General features: G+C 39.6%; 2 protein-coding genes across 4 annotated transcripts in view; both read left to right on the top strand.

Annotated features, from left to right (window-relative positions):
- LOC115036109 (ephrin-A2-like) overlaps positions 1–1,317 on the top strand; it is a 68,935-nt gene extending 67,618 nt beyond the window's left edge. Inside the window, exon 4 of the mRNA XM_029494237.1 lies at positions 963–1,317. Within this exon, the coding sequence (XP_029350097.1) occupies positions 963–1,087 (125 nt within the window). The 3' untranslated portion in view covers positions 1,088–1,317. The remainder of the gene's footprint in view (positions 1–962) is intronic.
- A 5,523-nt stretch (positions 1,318–6,840) lies between these two features.
- Positions 6,841–21,617, top strand: snap23.1 (synaptosome associated protein 23.1). 3 transcript variants are annotated; one of them, XM_029494202.1, is made up of 8 exons: positions 6,841–6,962; positions 11,645–11,759; positions 15,205–15,246; positions 15,554–15,602; positions 16,611–16,728; positions 18,066–18,239; positions 18,383–18,527; positions 19,312–21,617. In XM_029494202.1, exons 2-8 carry the CDS (start codon positions 11,703–11,705, stop codon positions 19,372–19,374), a joined length of 648 nt encoding a protein of 215 aa, XP_029350062.1. In that variant the 5' UTR covers positions 6,841–6,962; positions 11,645–11,702; the 3' UTR covers positions 19,375–21,617. The 3 variants fall into 3 exon arrangements, with proteins under 3 accessions (XP_029350062.1, XP_029350061.1, XP_029350060.1); XM_029494201.1 differs by lacking the exon at positions 6,841–6,962 and adding an exon at positions 6,995–7,149; XM_029494200.1 differs by lacking the exon at positions 6,841–6,962 and adding an exon at positions 7,952–7,982.
- Positions 21,618–22,663: the final 1,046 nt, after the last annotated feature.

The following is a 22,663-nucleotide window of genomic DNA, read 5'->3' as shown; positions in this document are numbered from 1 at the left end:
CTTCATAGTTTTTAATGAAATTCTCCTTATGCATCAGCCGTGGGGTAAAAGATGAAGCACCCCCACCCCCCTCAAAAAAAAATAAAAAAAAATAGACACACTCCTTTGAAAATGACTCCTTCATGGAGAGCACGGTGCTGACACAGACCTGCCACGTTGGCCTATGATCATACCATTTAAATATAGCTCAAAACAGATTGATTGGTATACCTGGGGATCAGATTGCAGCTGGCATTATAGTAGGTTTGCGTTACCTTGAAAAATCTACCTGTGCGCTGCTTTCAAAGGCCGATCCCAGCTCCTGAGTTTTCACCCTCATCCAACACGTGTTGTAGCACATCTCCCTGGATAATGACGCGGCTTTGAAGATCTTTGTACAAGGATGGGAATTGGCCTTCGCAGCTTTCTAGGATCAGATCCGTCCATCTTTCACCGAAGGGGAAGGAAATTCTCTCTTCCTTCCTAATTACTGAAACAGAAATACATTCATTTCCTCTTTCGGTGCCGCAGCTTCTCTTTTACATACAGTTTTTTTTTATTTATTTTTTTTGCTGCTGTTAAAGTAATCTGACATTGCAACTTCCACCTCATGTGTAAAATACTGTAACGATAGTGATTTTTTTTTTTTTTTTTGGAATCGTTGCGGGTGTGTGTGAGTAAATGTGCGTCTTTATGTGTGTAAGTGTGAGCTGCTCCAGATTCCGAGTCTCTGTGATTAAACTGTAATTAGGTTGGTTAAACCCCCTGCAGAGCTCAGTTGCTGTCGTCTTCTCCTCCTCCCCCCTTTTCGTCTTCTCATCCTTTCCTTGCCTCCCCCCCTCCACTTAATAGTTCCTCTTGTCTACCCTTTGTCTCTAAATCTTATTCCCCATTTGTTCACTTTGTCTCATCATTGTATCTGTCTGTGCGTCCCTCTCAGTTCAGATGTTTTGTCGTTTTTCTTTTTCTTATTTCTGTTTCAGATGGGTCGGGATACGATTCTCCAGAGCCTTTCCTGACTGATGGAGGGCCAAACTGGAGGCCAGGGTCTGTGGTGCTGTCAGCTGTTCTGGCCCCCTTGATCCTGGGACTCTTCTCCTGGCTGTGACCCCTTTCCCCGACTTCTTGGAGTTTTCCACCCAGGGTTGCTGAGCTGGGCTGGCTGTCCCTCTTAATCCACCACCCCTCAGGGAAGCCCTCTGTCTCCGTACCTCCCTCTCCCAGCTCCACCTCTTTTCGGACCACCAACCACCCCCACTGCCAGCCTCCTCCATGGCCCAACCATGGACACTCTTCCCAGTCCTGACTGAGAGGGCTGGGTCCTGAGCTGCCTGGGTACCTGCCCTTCATCTCTGATCCCTGAATTCTGGATGGAGCAGCACCTCTCAGCTGAAAAACACATGGAAAATGTCTCTGCACTCATATCAGGGGGTCCTTTTGATTTGATTATTGACTCTTGGCCACTGATGGGGTAGATATAGCTATGGCTATGATTAAACTTGTCGTTCCAGTGCGATTCCTATCACCCAATCACGGAAGGATGCATTAAGCGATAGGCTTGGATGCACAAAAATTGGATTTTGCCCACATTGCTATCTCATCCTCAAACCAAGAATTGGAAGTGGCCAAGCTTGCGTTGTAATTGGAATTCTAGACTATCTGGATGAATTTCAGCCACAACGAGAATCAGGGCAAATGCGCGGAGATGAAGAAGAGGAAGGAGGGCCTGGCCTGTGTGGAGAAGAAAGTGGAAAACAATGCGGGCGCTGATTTCAATAAATATGTCCATATGGGAAATGTAATACTATATGTGTTGTTATTTTCAGACCAAGTGTGCATTCACAGCAATGTGATATAAAAATCGTAGAGTTTGAATTTTTATGAGAAGCTCCAGTATCATATTGTAATGACAAGTATAACCATAGCCTGTTTTAATCGTGTGGGACAGGGTGTGTGTGTGTGTGTGTGTGTGTGTGTGTGGGAGGGCGTAGTTCTGGGTGGGGTTTGGTTAGATGTATATTTTCAGTTGGGATGTGTTTTGTCTCATTCATGTTTCTAAACAAAGCATTTATCACAGCCTGGCCAGCACAGGCCTCTTCAGCACTGTCTAATGTCAATCGGGTCGGGTGACTTTTGGAACCATGACTTTCTCATATATGAATGTACCACTGGTCACCCACCTCTTTGTCTTTCTGCATTATTATTACTGTGGTCACTTACAGTACCTTCTCTCAGATGGGCAGGATGAACGGGTTGGGATGGGGATTTTGAGGGATGGGGAGGGGAGCGAGGGCAGGTGGTTGTTGGGGGTGAAGTTAAGAAATGAATGGAGGACAGGTGAGAAAAGGAGGCGACACTCAAGTTGCATGACCACTGTGAAACCTTCAGATCAATCTTGTTTGTAATGATGATATATTTTTTCATGGGGAAAATCAGAAACACCCTGCTACCGCTCTCTCGCTCTCCCAGAGACTTTTTCAGACATCAAAAAAAAAAAAAAAAAAAGGGAAAATTCAACCTCTCTCCTCACGCAGTTTCTCCTGTCTGGCTTTCGGTCATTGATGGATTAGCATGGGCTGGGAGATGAATGGACCCACAGGGTGAAACTGACTGGAAATCAGCCCTCAGAGTCCAGACCAGATCGCAATGGACGTAAACACTGACTGAAGCTGGTCCCAGGCCTGAGGGTTAAACCAATAAAGGAAGCGCATAGACTGTGGCAAATGAGGCGAGGTGTGTGGTAGCATCACAAAAACACACGCACACACACAAACAAGGCTGTTCCTCTGAGATGGTGGACAAGACTGTAAAGGGAACAGCACAAAGAGAGAGCAAGCAGAGGAGGGAGGGAGAGGTGGGACTGAGACGTCTTTAATGTTGGGAAGTGAACATAATGCGTAAGCACTGTGAACACACACAACAAATGTACAGACAGAAACATAAACACACGCAGGCATATGTAGAAAAGCACATACAGATCTAAACATTTACACACATGGCATGCACAAACATACACACAAACAACAAAAACAAGGGGGAAGCACTTCTTTCCCTATTTCATCTTATTTTTGTAGCATTTACAATCACTGTTAATTACTCCTGTGTGGGATGCAGTGATGGGGTATAGCCTGTGGAAGATTAAAAAAAAATTGTCTTCTCTTCTTCTATTCCACTGATGCTGTCCTTCTATCCTTCTTCTTCTTCTCTGGTATGTGACCCGATGGTCAGTAGTGGTAGGATGCCTCCAGGTCTGAGCGTCATGTATGAGTTTGTCTCATTTTCTGTTTGTGGTGTTTGTTTGGTTTTTTTTTTTTTGTTTGTTTGTTTTTTTTTTTTGTGGAAGATGACCTCAGTCATTTAAGTCAGTCAGTCAAAAGTAAACACAGAAGTCAGAGCAAGGAGAGAAACACACAAATAAAGATTGTCTTTTTGTCTACTTGAACAAACAAACCGAGTGAGATTTATTTAGTGGAAGTGTGAATTTATTTTCAAACGATGTTTTGTTCTGCTCTTTATTTTTGCCCAATCTATCGTTCGCTGGCGTCTTGCGATGGTGAGCACTGAACACTGAAATTATTCCGATGAAATCACCTTCTCCAATCTTCATCTTTTCTCCCTCAGCGATGTGACAGCTAATCTGAACTGCTGACAACATGGAGACCGAATGGGTCGATGGCCTTTCCTGTCTTGTTTCCATCAGATTTCCAGCAGGGTGGCCCGCAGGTGATAGAAATTACATTAAATCAAATACTCTATTAATGTACAGTTTAAGTCGTTTATAAGTACTTTCCTTTAGAATTTTAATAATATGCGACTTCGAATTTTTACTCCACTTCACTCCCTTTGGGGCTTTGGTCTATTTTTTAGATTTTGCATGAAAATACACTTATAAAATTTTAACCACTGGTTCCCAACTTGTTTGCATTGTGATCCTTTATAAAATAGATTCTCTTGACATATTTTCAATATCTACATAAAAAAAATCCAGAATATCTGAAAAAAGTCAGAATATCACCAAAAAATGTAAGAATGACTGGCATGTATTGACAAAGAGACATTTTCAGAAAGCATCGGTGAATGAACAAACACAACATTTAGACTGTCTTTTCCATCCTTTGAGGGTTTGACTGGTGCTCTTTCAGTTATTTTATCCCACTGTGCTCTCTGCTTCTGCCATCCGCTTGGAGAATTAGCACTGCCAGCTGTTTATCTCGATGTTCCTTACTACTAATATCTGCATAAGAGTAGTGGGTGTAAATTTACATATACATTTTATTTAGCTGACTTTCTAGAAATTTTGCAGGAATATCTGGTTCATCTGGATGGAAACTTGGCTTATGAGTTGTTAGGATTTCCCATCTAAACTTCTTACATGTTATATTTTATATGCCGTAGTGGCACTTTACTGACATGAGAGGAGTACTCTTACCATTAAGAGCGGGATAGATTCCTCTGAAAATGGGAAGCTACGGGATTGATCATGTGTTCTTGAGCGAGGCACGGAAATATTACATGTGATGCCTGAAGGCTAAATGTCTAAAAAAGTGAATGTGAAATGTTTTACTCTCCTCTTTGAGCTCAGAGGGTTTACGCAAGATCCAGACATGAAAAGATAGACAATAGACACTTCCCCCTATTGGGGCTTGTAAGGGCCAGTGCCATCTTGAAAAATTTATCAGCCTTGTTTTAAAAGCGTTATTTGAAACCACTGACTCGTCTATTTTGGCAATATGATGCAAAAAGAGAGAATATCAGAAATGTTATTTTAGAGAAAACTAAGGTACATGAATAATAGATCAGGCTTGGCTTGCCATGTTTGGTCCTCCTGTGCAAAGCAGGCTAATGGCTATCGATGTCTCTAGTTTCCATCAAATTGCTTCATATAAGAGCTCAATTCGGAGTACATTCCAATGAAAAGGAGACGATGGAATTAAATTATCTCCGCATATTGAGACAAAGGCTTGGTCAGGTAGCTCTTCCTTCTGATAAGTATCAGGTACCAGTGGGTTTAGCCCAACATAAGATTAATCTCAAGCAAACAAGACCTTGAAACACTTCCCATATCTTAGTCCTCCTGTGAGAGAAAAGGGTGGATGCGTGATGCAGCTGGAAGGGAGCCAGCATTAAACAGATGTGCTCCTCGCAGTCGTTAGAGACTACAGTAGAGTTCTGGTCTATGTCAGTGACACACATACACAAACACACGCTTTTATAATACTCCACGTATTCTATTCCAGATTGAGTTAATCATTTGATTATTTTATCTAATGTCATTGGCTGGCATACATGTGGGACAAGAAATGATGAGAGTGAGCTTGGCCGATATGATGTTGGTTTTGGCAACAAACGAAAATGGAAAGCTGGAAAATGCAGATGGGGACCTTTCTCCATTCTTTCTTCGTCTCTTTTTCTGTTGATTTCTTGCTCCCACAGTCACATTGTTAAGCTACAGGCTAATCTTTTCTTCTTTCTCCCATGTACTTTTGTCTCCTCACACTCAGATAACTGGCATGATTTAGGAATTATGGAATTAGGGCAGCGCTCCCATCTCTATTAATGAGAAACGGCATGATGAAAGTGCTCGATTGTGAACGTGCCATCTGTAGTCACTATTACACATTCACTTAATCTATCTCTCATGACTTTCTATTCTCTCTTCTCGTTGCTTCCTTCCTCTCCCAATCCTCTCTCTCTCTCTCTCTGACACACACATCTCCTGTCAGACGCGCGCACACACACACACACACATTATACCTCAGTTGTAATTACAGAGGAAATACTAATTCTTAGCTCTTCAAGCACTATTGGATATGGCGTGAAATGGTGAAATAGCACAGCAGGAAAGTTAACTATGGACCACACACCCATGAATAGACAAACATGCACACACACACATAGGAGTCCAGATGGATGGTGTGTTATTGCTGAATAATGGATGCTATGTAGACTTTATAAAAGATACATGGGCAGAGAGAGCTGGGCATCATTCAGGCACCTTGGGCAGTTCTGGAGCGTCCCCTGTGTAAATTTGGAGACGTTACGAAATGTTCAGCTTTCAGGTATTTAGCTGTAGGTGACCCAACTGGGAAAAATATTTAGCTACTGCCAGAGAGGCGAAAGCACACTTGCCTTTGGACACTGTCAGTTGATATGTTGGCTGGCTCTCTGCCCAGTGCCTTTGCAGTCACCTTGAACAGGCTTTTGTGGTTTAAACCATAAAACTTGGGGATTACACAGCAGAATGGATGCTAGAGGCTCAGATTACAGAGCACATCTCAGAAACACTATGAAAAATATCCAGCAGAGCAGTCTGTCTTCATGTAAGATATTGAGAGGAGGGGGCAGGGGGAGGAGGAGGGGGAGGGGGAGGTCTGGGTGAAGGGTAAATGCTGCACCCATGTGGGGAAAACGAGCAGCGCCTCTTTTTTCTCCGGAGTCATATGACGGGACGTGCGCACCATCATATGCTGCCTTCAAGTGCTCTTCGAAAGCTTAAACTCTTTTTTTTATAAACAGCTGGAAAACAGCTACTCCAACAAAACAAGTCAAGTTACTTTATGATAATTTTGTATTATGTGCTAATTTATGCTATATCAGCGGAATAAAGAGGAGGGAAGAATGTTCAACAATTAACTCTTTTCCTAACCAGTGTCAAATGTTGTACCATTTAGTGCGCATTTTTGAATCTACTTCGGGACCTTTTGTTAGTTAAAATTTTCGAATACTGCATTTTAATAATTTAATATAGTTGTATTTCTGATTCGATTGCAGTGAAGCACCTGAAACATCTTTGGACAGACTTAATTGGTCGGTCAAGTCGATTTTCTGAATTGCCATATTTCCGACGGCGCTCGAAAGCACCAACCGACACATTTCGGACGGTGGAGCTACTGAAGGAATCCAGAAGTTGCCGGATGCCAAGTTCTCATACCGTGAAAGAGGAGGGGTTGCGAGTGAATTTTGTGAAACAAGGAGGATTACCTGTAAGTAAAGACCTCATACATAAACACAATCGTCTCTTTTGCCCCACTCCAGTAGTTAGTTGTTTGGGTGGAGGCGTTTTTAGGTGGCTGACTGGAAAGCGGAACTAGCTAACTACCAAGCTAACAGTTCATTAGCTTGGTTAACGTGTTACTCTGTTTACGAAACTACAACAACTTTTCAGACAATGTAAGAAAATATTTTTTTCTTCTTCTTCTGTCTTGACAGCCTTTTGGCCCCTCGCTTTTCAACTTTTATTTATTTATTTATTTAAATTGATTAAGGCACTGCCACATCTTGGGCGTCGTCGGTTTGGTGAAACTACCTCTTTGTCAGCGCTCATGGTTCGTGTTCCTCATCCAGCATAAAGTCACCTGTTTTGTCAAGTGACCCGTGGTAAATGGTTGCCCAACACTCAACTTTATTCCTTTTGGTTGGGACCAAGGTCAGGTGTGTGTGGGTAAAAACACAGCGCCAGCGTTTGTCGAACATCGGGACGGTTAACAACACGTCCTGGTGCTTTTTGAGTCGAAAACATTGGATGGGAAACTTTACTGAGAGACTCCGACTCTTGTAGTTGTTCTTCCCTATAAGTCGTGCTCTATAAGGTATAAAAGTTGGGTTTGTGTTTTGTTTTTTGTTTTGTTGTGGACAGCATGATGTCATAAGTGTGCTTCTTGTGCTTGTGCAAACAGGTCAGCATTATCAGTCAACCATTCTGTCCAAACATTTGACTACTAGCCAGAGGAAATGTGTTATCATCACTAAGGTGCAGAAAGAAATGTTGGGAAAGTGTAACCTCCAAGTTTGAAGGTAAAAGAGAGGAGGAGGATGAGGATGAGGGGGGATCAAGAAGGTGGACATGATCCCAGCATGATAGGATAAGAAATGAAGTCAGTGCTTGAGGCTCTAAGATCTGGTAGAACCGGTTTGGTTGGAAGAGCAAGAAATGTGTTTCCCTGTAGAGGTTTTTGTTTCAGCCAGTTTCTGCTGGTCCCGTGAAGAAACTGCAACATGGATTGGTATGTCTTTGGTTGTTAAATGAATTTTGTGGCTGCTGTGAGCACATTCAGCGCTTGTATTATATTTGATGTGAGGTGTGACAAACTTAGAGCTCATTTGTAGGTTACAATAAGTTCCATTTGCACAGGGGAAAAAAATATAGTAGTTACTCATGTGTGGCTTGGTTGTACCTTCTCATCACTTAAACATGAGGATAAATCAATACAGCAGGTATAGCCACACTTACTCTACTGGTACATATAAAATTGATCTTTTATGGTTCATTTGTTCCTATGTGGCATGGCATTTAAAAAGAGTGCAATATGTGTGAGAGAGTCCTCCTTCAGTGTTAAATTTTTAAACTCCCATCAATGGCAGTGCCAAGTCCAATAATCATTTGGAAAAAGCAGTCAAGCTTGTGTGAACCAAGTACCCTTTAATCCAAAAAAAGACAACAAAATGCAGCGTCAACAGCATTAAATCCTCTTATCTGTCTGCCAACCAGACGATATATTTTCCTGGATGTCTCTGTGCGTGTCCCACCCCCCACCCACCTCCTCTTAGGATGTGTAGTTGCAGTAGGTTTGAAAGGGAACTTGAAGTTCAGGGGTTATTTGCAAAACAGGATAATGTCTCTTGAACTTTGAAGGAGAGGTGGACAGGGGAGGATGAAAAGGAAATGGAGTTTCTGCAGTGTTTCCTGAATGTTAATGTCTGTTTGTCCATTGGAATGTAACATGTTTAGACTTCGAATAAAGACAGCTTTATGTTCACAGTCAACTGTCGCTGTTGCAGAAAGAGTGAACTGTCAAGGACAAAGAAAATAAACTCAATTCTTTGTTTATGACTATCTTGATAATGTGTTTCCATGTGCAACAAAGCCTGTTTGGGGCTGCATAATACTAATCATTTCAGTGCTGTTTGTGACTCTAGACTGCATGAAGGCTGAGGTCAGGGTGAACGGATTAGATTTAGTCTAGCTCATGTTGTAATCAGAGCTACAAGTTACTCATCATATATCATTCTAACTGGTTCATCTAATTAAACTAAACACACACCTGTTATTCAAGGTCTTTCCACACAAGGTGTATCTTATTTTCAGTGTATTTACATTTATGAATTAGGAAACCATTCAAGCCTTAAACATTTTACAGTAATATTATCCTTACAATACATACTTATGCAATCCTGTTCTTTTCTTCCTAACACATAGGTGCGTTTATTCTGAGCTCTAAAGTTTGTTCATCCTTTTGAAATACCTTTTTCAAAGTAAGAAAATGTACATTTTCAGAAAGTAAACAGCCACCCACAGCCGACACTTTCTGCTGCTGGTTGACAGTAAAAGTGTTTTACTGATACTTCATGCTTCATGAACGCCCTGCTGTGGTACATATTGTGGAAAATCATGAAATCTGAGTTGATCTGAATGCAGAATATCAATTCAGCTGTCAAATGTACCTCAATAAGTAGCTCAAATTCTGTCTTGAGCTGTAGTTCTTTTGTAGTCATTTAGTGACTGACATGAAAACGAAACACAACCTTTAGATTTTATTTCAATGAACTGTATTTAACCATTTTTACATCTTACAGTAGTGCTTAGTGAAACTATGCATTTGGGTAGTGAAGTAGTCAAAATAATTATTATATTCACAGAGTGACTAGTAAGCATGTAGGCTCTCTCATTGGGGTGTTATGAAAAATCTTACCAGAGGATATTGGTTTACACAGTACAGCCCAGTACGTGATTAGGTATGCCGTGTAGTTGTATCTGATGGTACATAACTCACCTAAATGAAAGTAAATATTGAAGCAGCTCATTTTAGCTGTTGACCATAGGCTTGATGTTCTCATGGAATAATATTGAATCTTCTTAGCTCACATATGTAAAATTTATACAATTTATTTATTCATAATATATGATTATACTATGTGTCATTTTATGAATATATTAGTACTCCCTTAGTAATGGTTATTGTAGACAGTAGATGTATTATTGGCCTGTTATTTAACTATGATAAAATGGTAAAGTAAGTCAATGTCTGTCACTTAACTTGGAACCAGCCTTTAAAAATCAGGAAACAAAAGTTACATGAAGATATTGTCTGTGGAAACTAACCCTCTGGTGGCTTTAATGCTCAACAAATAACATTTTCTTTCTTAAAATATATATATTTTCTTAAGAGATTGTAGTAACTTTATTTTAATTCATGTCCAATTTGGTCTCTGTACTATAAAACCTTGGTAATGTTTTTGCACATTTCCGTGCTATGTATATTCAGTCTCATGACTGTCATTTCCCTATTACAGCCTCCTTATCTCAGTTCCCTTATAGATGGCATATGATTCAACTGCACACTAAGCTTTATATCAACCAAAAACTCCTGTAGGCTCACAGATAGTTTAACTTTATCATTAAAAAAGATTTTAGTTTCCTTTTATCAGCGTGTGTGCGTGTGTGTGCGTGTGTGTGTGTGTGTGTGTGTGTGTGTGTGTGTGTGTGTGTGTGTGTGTGCGTGCGTGCGTGCGTGTGTGTTCAGACTCCTCAAACTGATTCAGGGGAAGAAAAGGGCGTTAATTTGTTTTGGTTTTGTGTCCCCTTCTTACCTCTGAATGTATGACAGAAGTGTTTATTGCTATTAAAATACATTCAATGCTCGATCAGTAAATGTGCTCCTCCATATGTAAAATAGAAATTTTGTACATACAGCACTGGTTTAACTTGTTTTAACATGAGGCATTAGCACCTGTTCCTCCATGAAACTTAGGAAATCTTCATCAGGTTCTGTCTTGTTTCCCTTTTGCGTTACAAACCAAAATATTTCACACATACCTCATTAAAAAGGTGACATCAAGACAGACATCAACATTGTTATGTGCAAAAGTCAGTGGAGTGCGGCTCAGTTTCGACAATAACAAGGTATATATCCAAATTCAAGACTTTTAATGAGCTCTGAAGACTTTTCAAAATCCAATCCAAATGAGAACTTGATTCAAAAGCTCTCATGTTTGATACTTTTTTGTAAATTTCCTTAATTATTGAATAAAGATTGCACCAGTCAATAAATCAGCTGAAGCTTAAGTCATTCAGTGTGTGTAACTGGCTGCCTTGTGCATTCAATGAAAATAGTAGCGACCGATTCACTCTTCTTAGCTGTCATGTGTTTGCTAGGGAGGCTAGGAAGATAGAGCCTCAATCAAGTTGCAAGGAAGGCAGGCTCAGCTGGAGAGTGTGAATGGGGATGGGATCTCATCCCTCCGTGTGTAGATGAATGGCAGAAGAAGCACCCTCAGTAAGCATTTCATCCCTCACATATACTCAAAGGAGTGCTTCAAGTGCTCCTTTGTACCAACAGCCATTTGGTTTTACAATGCCACCTGCTACAAGCAACCCTTTCTATGCCTGTTTGGCAGTGTGTATAGCCCAGTACAGGCTTGTTACTCCTCATGGACTGTACTATATCCATGAACACTGTCAACCCAATTTTATATATTCCATGTTGTATAACTTATTCCTTTGTACATACATATTTTATCGAATTCTCTGTCTATTCCTTATATATCATTCCTTTACCTAGCTAAAGTAAAGCTGTGTCTCATCGGTTTGGCTCACAGAGCTTTATGATAACTAGTGCCTTTTAATTTCACAGTAAATAGTGACCTTTGAACCCTGCCCCTCTTTCAGGCCGCAAAATATTGAGCTTGGTGCCACAGGAGGAGCCGCCGTACAGGACAGCAGCAAGATGGAAGACATGACTGTGGAGCAGATGACAGCCAAGGCCAACCAAGTGACTGACGAGGTACACAAACAGCACACATAAATGCAGGCTCTTTCTTACTCTCGCTATTTTTCATGCCAAGAAAAATCCCAGGAAATCACTCAGAAATTACAGCGTTCTAAAGTGAAGTGTTTTCTTCTGTGAAATCTTGTCACACCTGAAATAAATGTAAAGTGATTTGAACTGACCACAGTTGCTGGTCTTTGTGGATGATGGCCCTTGCAGGATCTGAGCACTTCATGCTAAAAAAGAAAACTGGGCTTGTGTAGGACTTTGTATGCATATATACAGCCTTGCAATGGTGCCAGCTGTGCTGAACATTGGCTGTCACATTGATATTTCATCTGCTGGCTGAACGACTCTGCTTTGGCCAGCTGCCAGGAGGGGCCATGCACTAATGTAGGGGCACTGATCAATTTGTTTAATTGTGCAAACTGTGAGAGGATGGTGATTTTTGAGTTGCTGTCTCAAATTGGTTGTGCTATCATTCTTTACTGCGACCGTTTTCTTACATAGCTGGTAAATCACCTCTTCCAGATTTGGGGGCTCTCCCCTCTGATTTGGCTCGAAACCAAAATAATCCCCCAATCCCACATCCCAAAAGTGTTACGATGCTTTGACCCATCTCATGAAAATAAACCCCACCCACCCCACCCCCTCAAAAAATGCTTTGATTGCAGTTAAACAAAGAAACTACATCAAAAAAGAGGTTGGAAAATTATGAAATAATTGTTACAGGCCTATGCATATATACTTATCCACAAACACAACACTAGAAACTAACCTGTGGATTGGTGTCATGAAAACATGACACTGGTGCTAATGTTCTTATTTAAACCATATCAAAAAAAGCAGCTAGCTTTTCTCTGTCCAAAGCATGATTACTTTCATTCCAGACCATACCAGTACAATTTGTCATATGTATGTTTAATTCCATATGTATCTGGAAAAACCGCTTGTTTTCTGCCATGCCCAGAACATTTGGAAGAATTTTCCTAATAACGATGAAAATAATTTTAACCATAGCCATGTGGACGAAAGCTAATTTTGGCTCAGGCTGCAAGGCATCAGTTGGACAAAACACACACGTAATCCGATGGTTGCTCCAATATTGCATCGAAAGAGCAGAGGGTGGGTAATTAGATTCATTGCATTCACAGCTGATTATTAAGCCAGGCATTGTTAGTAAGTGTGTGAGGCTTTACGCCTAATTTAGCTGGATAGCTCCCTTACCCCTCTGTGGCTCTGGCAGTTCGAATGTTGTCAGCTCTATCTAAGTGTTTTATTATCAGGGAGATAATTGTTAAATCTGCACTTCAGGGCATCATATGATCACCCATCTGATTCAAATGAGTTAAATGAACTCTAACTGTCTTTAGCTGTGCACTTCAACGCCCTGTAATTCTGATTGTACTAATTGTCTGTGGGTTGTTTCCCCCTTTTTTTATTTTTTTGATCTTAACTGTTTTTCTGTCTGTGTGGTTTGTAACTTAACTAGCAATTTTCCCTCTTTCACTTTCCTCTTCCTGCTGCTGCCTGGTTGAAAAAGGACATCATAAATTGGACAGAGCATGGGTGGGTCTTTCTGCTTACACTACTTACCATTCTGGCTTTGGGTAAACACTTTGTTTGCATGTGTGTATAAAAAAACACTCAGAGCATGGCTGGCAGCATGTCATTACAATATTTCAATTACTTATGTCTAGAAAAATTCTTTGTTAGAGCTGTCTTACACTTTTACTGTGTCACATGTTCAGTGGTTGGATCTGGCTTCAGCATTGGTATTAAAAGTTATTTAAAGGCATGTTTTTGTGATATTTCCTAATCATCTGGAACATTGCTGCTTCCATTTGAGCTGTCCTGTACTTACATTAAAGCCATCCCAAACAAATGATAAAAATACCGCAGCATTGTCGGTATTTCAAAGATTCGTCGCAGACCCACAATCTGGAGGATTTGGCAAATTCAGCGTAATCGGGCTTAATTAGCCAAGTTCAAGGTTTTTAGGAGACATAATGCAATGTTTATCCACCCAATGATGTCCTAGTTAAGCCAGCAAAACCTGGCTGAGCACAACAGTTGTCATGTTGGTCTGTTTCTCTGGTCCCAACTCTCTCCTAAACAGTTCATTAGTGACGGTAACAATGGAGTCATGCCCTGAGTTGCCTACGTGCCTCGCTGTACAGCGATTGCTATTAATAGAGTCACAAAGATCACCTGAACTGACTGCATTCCAGTTCACCGTCAGCACTTTTTGTCCGAGTGTAGGCATGGCCATTTTTCTCCATGTCTTGCTGTTGATTGGTAGCTTTTGTATCGGCCTTACCCAAGCCATCAGATCTGGGAGATCTTAGACACACCAACAATGGAACTGAGTGCACAGGCTGCGTATCTCACCGTTTCCAAGCAGTTTCCAAGCAGAATACCAGTCAAGGAGGTTCTGTATGAAATAATCAGTAATTCATCTTAAAATTGATTTCAGCATTTTTTATCATTTATGTTACTAATTTAAGAATATTTTGGATAAAATGCCAAAACTATAGGGAACAAAATATTCTTCATTTTATTTTTATTTTTTTATTTTTTTGCTGCACATTGGGTCTTTAAAAAGTTACAATGGGCAATAATCAAGAAAATATTTGGAAGATTAATAAATAACTAAATAAATATTTAGTTTCAGTCCTAAAAAAAAAAATCATTCAATGTAAATTATTCACTATAATATAAATGTGTAATCTCAGAATCTCACAGTGTCGAGCTGGTTTTATAGATTAGTTTCCCTCTACTTTCCTATCTTAATGAATAATAATGGTCTTTTGCTTTGTTTTTTTTTTTTTTAACTGTGTATTCTTATCACACACATCTTTTCATTTTCCTTATCCATCTTATCTTGTTCTATTACTTACCGTCTTTTTGTTCACTTTCTTTTGTTGTTTTCTTCTGTTCCTTCAGTCTCTTCAGGCCACATTCAGATCTGTTAACTCTCTCACACGCTCTCACTCATTATCTAACGCTTATCCGTAAGGGTCACGGAGGGTGCTGGAGGCAATCCCAGCCAACTTTCTTGGGGAGGGCAGGGTAACACCCTGCACAGGTCACTAGTGCATCACAGGACCAACACATAGAGACGGACTGACATGAACAACCAGTGAAATGGTTTCTCTGAATTAATTAGAGTAAGAAATTCCAAAACAAATCTAACAATCTACAATCCCCTACTTAACTAGAAGTTACCGAAATACTGCCTCCAAAAAAAAACAAATCAGTGCATTTAGGCAGTCAGAACCTAAAGCAGGCATGCAAACACATGCATTAGTCTTTGAGACCAAAATACATCTGAGGGCTGACAGCAAAAATCAATTTTTGTTTCTCTATTGAGAGAGAAAGGCTCTCTCTCATTCAGTTTACAGCCAGCTTTTCCACACTGCTTCTTCTTCCCTAACATGTCCTGTATTCTCGCCTACAGTCACTGGAAAGCACTCGGAGGATGCTGGGGATGGCAGAGGAGGTGAGACTTTGACAGTTTTTCTCCTGACACAAAGCACAATGCAGCCCTGATTTAATTGTCAGAAGGTGTCTGTTTTGGTTTATCAAAGGCCTGTATCCATTTTTGGTATCCAGAAAAAAATCATAATACTACAGGGACAGGGCTGCATCATTAATATTAAACTTCACTTTACATATTTCAAAGGCAATTATTAAATAATCCTGAAATGTATTAAACCATATTCATTGCCAATTGCCATTGCCACAATTCCAAAAAACTTTTGCAAAGATTTCACTGGTTCTGAATTTATATTTGTTTTTATTTTTAGAGCAGGCAGACAGGTGCCAACACTATGGTGATGTTGGACCAGCAAGGAGGTAGCTACACAACACGAACACACACTCAACACTGATGCTTCCATGTCTTTAATTTTTTGGTGTTGGTTTTCTTGGTGACCTGTAATGTGGAAGTTTAGACTCATATTTGAATGTTTTCATGGTCACGTGATACACATCATAACGATGCTTTTAAAAATCTAATCGATAAGAAGGGTTAGGGTTAGAAAACTATAAGAATACTATGCCCAAAGAAACGCTGTGCATCCTCGGAGTGGCATTATTATGTGTTAACCCTCGTGTGAGTGCAGGCACTGAATAATAGTGCAGTGTTAAATAGTAAAACTGAAGAGGTGCTAATGAAGCTGTTCTTACCCACTTGCATTCGCAATTAGCATCACTGTTACAGTGAAACAGCAACACATCCACGGAGACTAATCGTCACGTGGTGGTGCAGAAAATAAAGGAGCAATATCTGCGTATGACTGCGCTTCAGTGTAGGCCAGAATGATTGGAGGATTGGTAAAAATGTGCATTATTGATTGAAGTTATTAGTGTGTGCTTTTTGTCATCATGAGCATTCACTGAGTTGTGTTTGTACTGTACTGCTTTTTTTTTCTTGTTTTTTACTCGATGCTTCCTGATTATAGTGCGCCCTTGTAAATATTAATTTCTTTACCTGAAGGATTCTTTTTGTGTGTTGTGTATACATTGTGTGTGTGTGTGTGTGTGTGTGTATGTATATGTATATATGTATATATGTATATATGTATATATATATATATATATATATATGTATATATGTATATATGTATATATGTATATATATATATATATATATATATATATATATATTCTGTTTAGCTGCTGCAATGACCCAGTTGTTGACCCAATTTTAGAATCCTCAGAGGAATCATTTAGATTAATATATTACAAAAATCTAAATAAATGCTATAAACAAAACAATAGGACCTATTCCTAGAGAATTACATCTACATAGATACAAAGAGGGGGAGTCTGACTGGTTTGGCATGCCTGTGTGCATTTCAGAGCAGCTAAGGCATGTGGAAGAGGGCATGGACCAAATCAACCAGGACATGAGACAGGCTGAGAAAAACCTCACCGATCTCTCCAAGTGTTGTGGCCTCTGTGTCTGCCCTTGTGACAGGTATACTGTACACTCAGAGCTGCTGAAGCATCCAAATCACTGTTATGAGACAACACTTAAACTTTATTGTTTGCTCTGTGCATAGTTTTATCACTTACGGAACATATGGGGTGGGTTTCAGCAAATTACTGTAGAACTGAAAAGGAAGCAAGGAAGGTGCAGAGAGTTTGATACTTGGTATACTTTATCGTGATTTTTCTTATTTTGTTGCAAGGGAGTGATTGCTGTGACTTCAGTTTTTTTTTTTTTTTGCTGACAATTTTCTGTGAATAACATTTGGAACATGTTTATAGTTCTGTTGAAAGGCAGAAATCTGCAGCGAAAAATAACTTTTTGGTTGAAGGTTTGAGAATATAAAAAGTAAGGTGAAAAGTAAACTTTGACTTCCAGGGAGCATTTTTGCAAGAAACATAGACCTGCCAAGTTTGAATTGGTTTTGGAGCACCGCTAACAGCTGCTAGATGCTAAAGATTATAGTGGTGAGAAAACCAATAATACAACCTGTAGCTGAAATCAATCCACTTCAGGATGCTGAATTAGTTTTAGAAGACTTCAGCAATTCTGGTGCAAAGTTTTATTCCTAACTGCAGCGTCAAAGCTCTTTAATCTACTGCAGCACTAATTCCCACTTCTGTCCATTGCTTTCTCTATGAAAAGAGCCATGCTGAAGGGCACAGCTGTATTTCGTGTGCGCTTTGCCAAAGTGCCAAAGACAAAGCATAATGTCTCAAATACAAAGCTAAAGTGATTTAAAATTATGGTTATTCCATAAACTTGTATGATTTGTTACAATGAATAATGAATAAAACTGTGAACAGGAACTTAGAAAACACTTAAAACGACAACTGTTCCCACCTCACTGCAGATTTATTATCCAGGGGTTAAATACTATTGATCCTACTGTGATGCGTCAGAGTGAGTTCACATGAACTGCAGCAACATGTGGCTGGTTATTTTAGATATCCTTGCCTAAATGTGTATTGCTCAAATGATTATTGAGAAAATTTGTGAGTGTCAGCGATGGTTTCCTCAAATGCTAAGAGCCAGGCTCCGTGTTGGACTGCATGCAGTGTCATCGTGTGTGCGTAATGAGCTCATATCTGGTTCTAAACATGAAAAACAAATCTTCCCAAAATGCTTTCACATCGGAGAAGAAGATTCTCTGATGAGTACCTAAAAATAAGGTAGGGATTTTTTAATATTGTGTTTCATGGAGATTTGTGATTATAGTGATGGTAGATATGTAGTCTTGCACTCCTCTTTTAGCTGAATTTTAAGAAACGGCCTTCTAGTTTTTATTTTGACACATCTATTTTTCTGTTTTTGTTTTTTTTCAGGGTGACATCTATTGAGCATGACTCACGATACAAGCGTACTTGGGGTACTGGAGGAGGAGATGGCGACGCAGATGGTAAAGGCTCAAAAGTAGTCTCAAGGCAGCCCTCGGGTGTTCGCAACGGTCAGGCTGCCCAGACGAACGCCTCAGCACCTTCAGGCCCATACATCAAGAGGTAGGGTCTCACTCTGCTTGCTCCCTAAGTGTCTCGTGAGAAGCTGCAGTTTAATTCCGAAATGGGCCCAGTCCCATGTGACACCCCCAGAAACATTTACACCCATTTTGTCAGTGAAAGCTTATTTTGTGACTGTGATTCAGGATAACCAACGACGCACGTGAGGATGAGATGGAAGAGAATCTGGAGGCAGTCGGCAGCATTATTGGCAACCTGAAAACAATGGCTGTGGACATGGGCAATGAGATAGACAAGCAAAACAAACAGCTTGACCGCATCAATGATAAGGTAAGTGTCAAATTCATTTCACTTATTACAAAGTAATTCTTTGATATCAGCCAGAATTCATTAAACATTTACTGATTTTATGGGAGATTATGGGAGACATTCATAAAATACGTTTATTTTATAGTTCAAGCTTGATGGCCAAATTAAAGGTACCCTGGAGAAAAGCACTCGCAGCAATGTTTAAGAAATGGGTCCCCATTTTGTTTTTATAACGTGCAATCACTAAAGGAGCTACTTCCATGCAGCAATACGATACACATTCTACCAACTGTCCCACACTCTTTCACTGAAGGTGATGGTAACCTGGCAAACAAACATGGATGGGAACGATGCAAGACTAAAAAAAAATAAATAAATAAAAAAAAATATGAAACAGCTTTAGAGAAAATAATTGCATTATTTATTATTATAGCAAAATTTGCATTGTTTTCTTGGCTTCATGCACACACACAGAAAGGAAAGACTGACTTTTGAAGAATTAAGTTGGCTGATTGTAAAGGTGTTCTGTTGAATTGACAAAAGTTGTTCAGGTCTAATAATGGTGCCAACTTTGGTTCCTTCCTTCAGAGCTGATTATTATTTAGAATAAGTTCAGACTATTTCTTCGTTACATCAGTGACAGAGAAAACCATTGGCAGACCTGGTTACCACATTCCTCACAGCTGAAGGCTGAAGCCCCCACAAAGAACCTTTTGAAAAATGAAACTTTTGTTTCTAAACAAAAGTAAAAGGGTAGTTGTTTACATAACCGCCCCTTTTCACTTATTTGTGCTTTGTGTTTCAGGCGGACATGACTCAACTTCGCATTGAAGAGGCAAACCAGAGAGCCAACAAGCTCATCAAGTAGACATGGAACTATGCTTCTGCCAATGTCATCTATCAACCTCAAGCATCTGTCACCACAAACATTCACACATTGCAAACCTTTGCATATGCAAGAAAACAACCATACACACACTCAATCTCTGACAACATAAAACAGAAATCTGCTGTTTTTGCCAGCAGTGTTCCTGCCTTTTCTGCACTAAAATGTAAGTAAAACTGGCAAACATTTCTGAATTCTCTTACATACCCCTTACATGTTTATTCATAGTCATGTTGGCTGGATCAGCGTGGGCATCAGTGACTGACTGCTCTTCACTGCTGTTTGATACCAAATATGCACCAGACCTTTTGTATCATATTGCACAGCTTACAGGAAGGGAAGTAGCACAGGTCAGCTGCTTGTCTTTCTTATTTTCTCCCTGGTGGCCATTTGCTTACAGTCAAGAAGAAACTGTCTCTGTTGTAAATGGTCAATAATTTATATATAATTTCCCTTGGTAGAGCTCCATCTAGTTTAATCATAAAACATAGTCCTCCTTATACAATTATGTCATTCTCAAATCCTTATTGGTTCAATGTGTAATTATGTTTATTGTATCGTGTATTATTTTGAGATGATATGCTTATTTAATTATCAAGCAGAAATGACTTGTGAATAAAGTTGTCTTTTTTAACACTTTGTTCCCATGTCATTTATGCCATTTCAGATGTAAAAAATCTATCAAGTGTACGGAGAGCTGGGAAAAAAAAATTCAAATGTTCTTTGGAGTGAGTCATGACATCCTTTCATGCTGGAATTCAAAGCCTCCACCAGCGAGTGAGAGAATTCTTGTGCTGTATTTTAAATTGTTGACTTGGTAGAAGTCAGCTATCTGGAGTAACACATTCTTTTGTGAAGAAATTCAATGTACAACAATCAACGATCACTTTTCCTTCAAATGTGAAGGATGGTCAGTAAGAATCACGAGGATTGTTCACCTGTACCTCTGTTAAAGCATCTAATTTAGTTCACTTTATAACAGCGCTGAATATGGGAACACAACAGGCGCTGACTAATTTGTCATCAGAGGATCATCCATTCTACTTCATATTTAGTGTGATATGAATTTTCTTTTTTTTGCACTGACCACAGTGTTGCTGTAAATACTGAAACATACTGTAGTAGGTTTATTCAATGCTGCAGTCATACTGTTAATCTAATTTCATTCTTTCTTGGTCGCCTCCTGGTAAATAGAGATTTATAGCATCCATGAGGAGATTTAACAGCAGATAGAGGGTTCCTACACAAAGCTGTGGTAATGTGTGGAAAATTAATTTCCACAAGTTTAATTATTGTCTGGAAAAGTGTGAAAAATGTTGAGTGACGAAACACAGGGCTGTGTGTTGTTTAATTTAATCCACTATCCATTCTCATATTGGCTCACTAGGTCATTGTCATCACAGCTTATGCAGCAGTTTTGATACAATGACCTGCAATTTCCTGAAATGAGTCTGGAAAATACTGAAATGAATCAATGGGAGCATGTGCAGGAACCCTGTCAAGTCACTGTAGATGGTCCTTGGTTGTGTTGTAATAGCCGCAGTATCACAAAAAAACCTCCTCTTGCACCTGTTCTCTAAATAGCCAGTTTTCTGAGCAGAGTAAAAAAAATGATCATCTCTGATGATGGCAAGCATAATTAGTTTTGTCAGAGCTGTAGCCAGGCAGGGAAATTTAAATTACTGCTGGTGGCAAGATGCAAAAAATATACGTGTAAATGAATGTTGTTTAGGGGGCACGTGTTGGGCAGAATAAGTCCTGGTGGGCTCTTTTGAATCCTCACTGTGGGGAAATTGGCTAATGATGAAGTAATACAATATGCCGAAGATATCTCTGGTATGCATCTTTTGGCTTATTTGTTTGGAAGAAGCGTTGTGATTTGTATGCTCTGCTGCAGGCGTACACCTATTTAGTTTGTATAGATTGAAATGAGCTGTTATTCAGGGCTTTGTATTGCTATAAGTGATCATCCTCAGCCTGTTGATCTAATTAGTCCAGCCGAAGGCTGCCTCACTGTCTCATGGCTGTTTATTCATTGTTTTGCAAACAGCCAATGGAATGTAAATACAGCAGTTTTGTCTATTTTGAGTATTTTCATATGCACATCGTCTTATCTGAAATTAGCCCAGTGAACGGATGACTGGTCAAACAAAGTAAAAATGCCTTTTGTTTAACGCCTGCCTCTGTTAAATTGTTTGTACTCAATAAAACAATTCTCAAATGCATGTTATTGCACCTTTTCAATGTATTAACAAACAGGAAGGAAATTGACAAACATTCAACCGTGGCCTTGAATTTTTAAATTTCAAAAAGTTGAAGACGTCAAGAAATAAACTCAAACTGTGTAGGATTTAATTTACTTTAAACTTTATTCTCTCAAAATGTATTTGATATTTCATTTCTGGATATATTACATAGCTAGAGAGTACAAAATGCAGATTAAAAACCACAGAGAAGAGAAGGCAGAGGGGAAGGAGAGGTGATGGAACAGGAAGTGTCAGAGTCTGAGGTATAACAGAGAAAGTGGCTGATTTTTAAAAACATGACTGAATACAAGTGACGCAAGTTTCCCCAAACCATTTCAAGGTGTGTGTATGAGAGAAAAGTCTGTCTACTGGTGCGTTTAGCGCAGGCCCCCCCGCACACACAAACATCTGTGTTGTGTATTTGTAATTCTGTGAGAAGATAGTAGATTCAATTGGTGTTTTGTAAATGTAAATATAGCACTGAGGGAGATCATTGCATCTCTCGAGCTGAACAGTCTCATATTTCCACACCTGACTTCCAACGTTTCACTGAGGTCACTTGAGTTAAAAGCTCAGAGTAGTTCAGGGACAGAGCCCTCTGTACAAGGCAAGACGGCAGTGAGTGTGAGTGAATTTAGAGTTGTAGTTCCTTACACTGTACATAATCTATTTCCTATTGACTAAAAATGATTCCCAAATGTACCAAACTCTCTTCCTGCTCATTCCTTCCCTTACATTCAGAGTAAATACACATTCCCCCTGCTCCATACTTCTACTGTACGATCCTCACCTTCGATAAAAACAAATGCCTGCTCCTGTTGTGTGGTTAGGAAAAGCAGTTATGATCCATCTGACCCACAGTTTGTCTTTGGCTTTGGTTTGTGTGGTAAGAAAATGTAATAATGGTCCAGGCTTATGTTTGTGCTGATAGAAATCATAGCAGATAAAGTTTTCTGGTAAATAAAATCAAGTTTTTCAGACCACAGCGGTGTTTTATAAAGAAAGACCTCAAAGTAAACAATGCT

Source organism: Echeneis naucrates, chromosome 22, assembly GCF_900963305.1.
Source record: "Echeneis naucrates chromosome 22, fEcheNa1.1, whole genome shotgun sequence".
In the NCBI taxonomy this organism is placed as follows: domain Eukaryota; kingdom Metazoa; phylum Chordata; class Actinopteri; order Carangiformes; family Echeneidae; genus Echeneis; species Echeneis naucrates.
Note: the sequence above shows the minus strand (reverse complement) of the source record. Positions and strands in the feature narration are given on the sequence as shown.

Coding starts and splice junctions, on each gene's coding strand:
- snap23.1 (XM_029494200.1), top strand. Junction 15,247..15,553: donor TGCTGGGGATGGCAGAGGAG/GTGAGACTTTGA, acceptor TTTTATTTTTAG/AGCAGGCAGACAGGTGCCAA. Junction 18,240..18,382: donor TCAGGCCCATACATCAAGAG/GTAGGGTCTCAC, acceptor ACTGTGATTCAG/GATAACCAACGACGCACGTG.